At 41.8% G+C, this 5,814-nt stretch overlaps 1 protein-coding gene across 1 annotated transcript in view; it reads left to right on the forward strand.

Annotated features, from left to right (window-relative positions):
• The window catches only part of LOC103252134 (keratin-associated protein 4-6-like), a 5,385-nt gene extending 4,260 nt beyond the window's left edge, over positions 1-1,125 (forward strand). The window contains exon 2 of the mRNA XM_008050747.2: positions 646-1,125. Coding sequence (XP_008048938.2) covers positions 646-1,125 — 480 coding nt within the window. The remainder of the gene's footprint in view (positions 1-645) is intronic.
• The last annotated feature ends 4,689 nt before the right edge of the window (positions 1,126-5,814 follow it).

Here is a 5,814-nt window from a genome sequence, read left to right on the forward strand (position 1 = left end):
GGCTCAGGCAATCCACTCACCTCAGCCTCCCAAAGCGCAGAATTACAGGCTGAGCCACCATTATTTCAGTGACCACCCAGAATACACGAGATGAATCATGAACTTCCTCATTTTTCACACTCATAAAGGAAGCTTACTTTCTTTTCTCCTCTCAGCATTCCATCTGTCTGATATATACACTTCTCCACTAGGGATCTCAGCCCCATCAGCCCTCCCCAAATCATATCAAGGTGAGAGACAGACAAGAGAGTGGCCCTTCCATGTCACATGATACCCAGGTACTGAAGTCATGAAACACTGAAACCAAGGAAACCAAAAAAGAGTTGACTCGTGGGAACACCAGGATACCTGAGAAAAAGGAAATAATTATTTTCTGTATGTTGGGAACTTTTGTTAGAAAAACACAACGATATAATTTGTTAATTCCATTTGTGTCATATAAATGAAAATAAGGAAATTGTCTTGCCATAAACATAAAGGCTCCTCAGCTGAGTATAAAAGGGACATGTGTCAAGAGACACTCAAGCTCATGAAACTCATTCTCCTGGACACTAGGCCAAACGTCCACTCTCTGATACTATGTGCAACTCCTGTTGCGGCTCCGTCTGCTCTTACCAGGGCTGTGGCCAGGTGACCTGCTGCCACCCCAGCTGCTGCCAGACCACCTGCTGCAGGACCACCTGCTGCCGCCCCAGCTGCTGTGTGTTCAGCTGCTGCAGGCCCCAGTGCTGCCAGTCCACCTGCTGCCGCCCCACCTGCTGCCACCCTTCCTGCTGCGTTCCCAGTTGCTGCCACCCCAGCTGCTGCCAGTCCACCTGCTGCCAGCCCACCTGCTGCAGTTCTAGCTGCTGCCGCCCCAGTTGCTGCACCTCCAGCTGCTGCAGGCCCCAGTGCTGCCAATCTGTGTGCTGCCAGCCCACCGGCTGCCGCCCTTCCTGCTGCATTTCTAGCTGCTGCCGCCCCAGTTGCTGCATCTCCAGCTGCTGCAGGCCCCAGTGCTGCCAGTCCACCTGCTGCCAGCCCACCTGCTGCCGCCCCAGCTGTTGCATCTCAAGCTGCTGTTGCCCCAGCTACTGCCAGACCTCCTGCTGCTGCCCAACCTGCTCTAGCAGTTCTTGTTGCTGAGGCTCTGACATGCTTCCACCTGGTCCCCATCAGGCAGCATTCTTGCTGTATTCCATCTATGAGCTGAATCACATGAAACTAATCAGAAAACCTCAGGCCAATTAATTCTTAGTTTAAGGTCTGCACCAAATATATCATACCCCAATCATGTTACTCTCTCTCCACCAAACGAACACAAGTTTGAATGTTCTCTGAAAACTGTCAACTACCGCATCGTCCCAATTGCACTATCTGTCTCTGCTACAATCTCATATGGAGATACTCCTCCTTCTTAAACAAATCTTAATTTTCCAGGCAAAACATATACAGTCATCATGTCTCCTTATTCTCCTTGAATCCTTCTCCTTACTTGTCCATTTTTCTGCTGTTCTCTACAGAGGGCGAAGACCAAGCAGATGGTTTCAGGGCTCCACCTCCATTCCCTCAAGACTCCTTATTCTAGCATAGGAAGATGATTTTTAGAGGAAGCACCTGGACTCTAAAGCCTCTAAAGAGGATTTTAGAGGAAGCTCTGAGCTGGAGAGTTAAAGCCTCCAGCAGCGCCACCCTACTCATGAGTGGAAGCTGTTAAATACATGCCCTAGTTTACCTCCCCTCTAGTGGGTGGGGGCGGGGGGATGCCTTCCAGGTCCTCAGCGGGACTGAACCCCAGCTGCCTGTAGAGGTATTTTGCTCATTAACTCATCTTACAATGACTTGTCTTCCTTCAATCATTTCCCAAGTTCCCCAAAGACATTACTTGCTTTCAAACTCCTGCTTCTGGGTCTTCCCCAGAAAACATCCAGCCTAAAACCCCAGTGTTCCTAATCTCAGTGTGAATGCCTTTCAAAACATTTTTCATATGATGTTGAATGGTTACCATGGTGTGAAGGTCAACTCTTCAGTTTGCTGTCAACTGAACAGGCATACCTTCTGAACATTTTGCAGTTTCTTCCTTTCAATTTTTGCACGGTTGTTTTTAGACTAATTGCCTTTAATTTTTTTTTTCTTCCACATTATTATATCTTGGGGCTAAGACACAAGTGCCACGTTAATGACTCTTATCCTAAAGGACCCAGCATTTAAGGGGTGTATTAAGTTGGATTCATTAAGAGCAGAACCTGAAACAGGGGTGTTTGTACAAGGAAGTGCTGTCAGAAGAAGTTTCTCCTGTGGGAAGCAGGATAGGATGAAAGGAGAAGCTAGCCAAAATGCTATTTCGGTTTACTTTTATCCTCATCGGACCCCAGAAAAAGCTGTAAAATGAGAATGGTGTCACAGGTTTCCCTCTCTTGTTCCCAAGGGCCACTGGAGCGAGAGCCTCAGTTACTTGTCGCTGTTGAATGGAGACTGCCATCAATTTTTTGCCACATGGTTCTCTGCCTCATAGCAGCTTTCATCAAAACCAGTGAGAGAGACAGCTAGAGAGAGGGAGAGGGAGGGGAAGAAGGAGAGGTAGACAGGGAGGGAGAAAGAGAAAATTGGTTTAAGAAAATGGGTTTCAAGTTTCATTGCCCATTAGAATTACCTGAGGAGCTTTACAAAATTCTGATACCCAAGCCATACCTCAGACCAACAAAGTCAGAATTTTTCTAAGCAAGAGCCAGGCATTAGTAGTTGTTACCACTCCCAGAGTGACTCCAATATTCGGCCCACTTTAAGAACTCCTGTAGGAGGGGCTGTGATTCTCTATAGGAGGGGTGACCTCAAAAAACCCCAGAATTATCTTTTGAAGCGGGGGTACCCTTGTAGCACACTTGGAATTTGTTCCTCCAGATCAAACAGTCAACTAAAGTTTTCATCTGGAAGTTTTGAGAAGGTCATGTCATGATATGAGAAAGAAATGTCCTGATGTGTGGAAGCACCATGACAACACACCTGCCCACACTGTGCAGAGTGTTCAACAGTTTTGACCAAAAATGACATGACCCCCATGCCCTACCCTCCCTATTCACGCGATCTTGCTCCAGGCACCTTTTTGTTGTTGCTGTTTCCCTGATGAAAAAAAGTCCTCGAAGGGAAATGTCTTGCCAATGTCAAAGAAGCAAAACAGAAACATGTCAGAAGCACTAAAAGGCATCAAAACTGACAAGTTCAAAAACTGTTCTGAGCAGTGAAAGAAGTGTTTTGATGTGCACACTGCATCAAAGAGTACTTTGAAGGTGGTTAAAGTTTAAGCGTGTAAGAATAAATACACAATTTTTTATAAACAAATTTCTCTGTTGGGGGGTTCCTCTTCATAAAAGGCATCAAAACTGACAAGTTCAAAAACTGTTTTGACCAGTGGAAAAAGTGTCTTGATAGGTATAATGCATGAAACAAAGAGTACTTGGAAGGCGACTAATGTTTAACCATGCAAGAATAAATACACAATTTTTAATAAATAAATTCCTGGATTTTTTGCTCTCCCCACCCTATGTGTGCTTCAAAAAATAAAAGGAGTGTCTAAACCCAACTTCTATGAGAAAACTGACAGGTTAAGAAGTGTGAGAGAGCCCTTAGAAATGCCACCATTGGAAGTCCTATCAATGTCAAATTGATTCACAGGAGAATAGAGGAGTTTGTCATGTTCAGAGTTTACTCATGTGGAAAATGTGGAAAAATGGAAAAAGAATCAGAGGGGAATGTATAATGATTCCCACTGAGATAAACAGGTATAAAACATTTTCTGAGATATTAAGGACTTTATGAAATTACAGAAATTTAGAAGACTTAGAAAACTGATATTATGTAAATTGCTCAGAGAGATATCCATGGTATTTGCATGATGTTTTATTATCTCCTTTCAGTTCAGCTCAAAATGTTGGAATCCTTGCAAATTTATAACAAAATCTACCCAGCCTACTGGATTTCTATGACCTCTTTAATTAGTACAAAGTTTTGAGAGGTAAAATCTGAGATGTTCCCTCAGAATGGAGTGTGGCTATTATGAATCCAGATCCATCAGGAAGTTGGGAGTTTTTAATTTTAAAGAAACTGTTCATCTTTTTAAAATAATTTATTTATTATAGAGTTAAGGGGTACAAGTGAGAATTTACTACATCAATCTTTGCATGCAGGTGAAGTGTGGGCTTCTAGGTGGCCTCACTGCCTTTGGTAGTAGACCAAGTACCCTTTGTGTTGTCACGAGCCTCCCGTTCACCTTCCTCCCTCCCTCCCCTAGTAGTGTCCAACTACTGCTGATCCCACCCTTGTGCTAATGTGACTAATGTTCAGGACCCACTTATGAGTGAGAACTTGCAGCATTCCACTCTTTGTTTCTGTGATATTTCACTTAGTACAATGGTCTCCAACTGCATCCAAGTTGCTGCAAAGGCTATGATTTTGTTCTTTATAGCTGCATAAAAATATTTCTGCCCACATATGTTTATTGCCACACTATTCATAATAGCAAAAACATGGAGCAAACCCTGCTGTTCATTGAAAGTGGACTGGATTTTTAAAAAGTAGTACATGAACTGCACATCTTTGATTGATAGCTGGTCTCCATGGCTATAGAGAAAGTGATCAGATGTTTGACCAATCTCCAAAACCCATTGTTCTTCCTTTTAAAGATAAAATGCCTTTTAAAACTTGTTCTTTCTTTCTCAAATTGAATGTCCAATGAAATATTTCTTTTTAAATAATATAGATTGGTGTACACTTGTAAGACATATAAGAGATCCACGTTCTCTTTGCCCAGTTTCTCCCAAAGGTAATATTCTCTAAAACTGTAGAAAAATATCACCACCAAGATATGATATGGATACAGTCAAGGTACAACACATTTCCATCACCACAAGGATCTCTTTTATCCAGTCCACTTTCAATGAACAGCAGGGTAGTTTCCATGTTTTTGCTATTGTGACTAGTGCAGCAATAAACATACGTGTGCAGGTGTATTTTTATGCAGCTGTAAAAAACAAAATCATGGCCTTCACAACAACTTGGATGCAGTTGAATACCATCGCACCAAGTTACACTTACTTTCATCCCACCCCAAACCCCTCCTTAATACATGGTGAACACCAATCTGTTCTTCATTTCTACAATTCTGTCATCTCAAGACTATTATATAAAAAGGATTCATACAATATTTAACAGTTTGAGATTGGCTTTTTTTCACACAGCATAATTCTAGAGCTATTCAAACAGATTGTTGGATAGTTCTTTCCATTTTCTTGCTAAAAGTTATTCCATGTATGGATATACTACAGATTGTTTGACTAACTGTTGGACTACCACGATGCTTCCAGTTTGGGACTATTACAAATAAAGCAATCGTAAGCATTCATGTACAAGGTTTTATGTGAACAAGTACAATTACTAAGTTGTTTGGTAGCTGCATATTTAATTTTTTAAGCAACTGCATCAACTGTTTTCCAGAATGTCTGTACCATCTCACTTGTATGAGGGATTCAGTTTCTCTGCAATCTCACCAGCATTTTGTGTTGTTAACATTTATTTCAGTCATTCCGGTAGATGTGATAGCTCATTGTGGTTTTAGTTTGCATTTCCCTAATGCCTAATTAATGCATTTGCCTAATGATGTTGAACATCTTTTCATGTGCTTATTTGTCATCTGTATATCTTTTTCTGTGAAATATCTTTTCATGTATTTTTCCCAGGTCCTAAGTTGTATTGATCTTGTTGTTCAGTTCAAAAGTTCTTTACATATTCTAGCTGCTAGTACTTAGTCAAACATATAGTTTGTAAATGTTTATCATGTAT

This window comes from Carlito syrichta, unplaced genomic scaffold (genome assembly GCF_000164805.1).
Source record: "Carlito syrichta isolate Samal-C Ts95f unplaced genomic scaffold, Tarsius_syrichta-2.0.1 Scaffold62083, whole genome shotgun sequence".
Classification (NCBI taxonomy): Eukaryota; Metazoa; Chordata; class Mammalia; order Primates; family Tarsiidae; genus Carlito; species Carlito syrichta.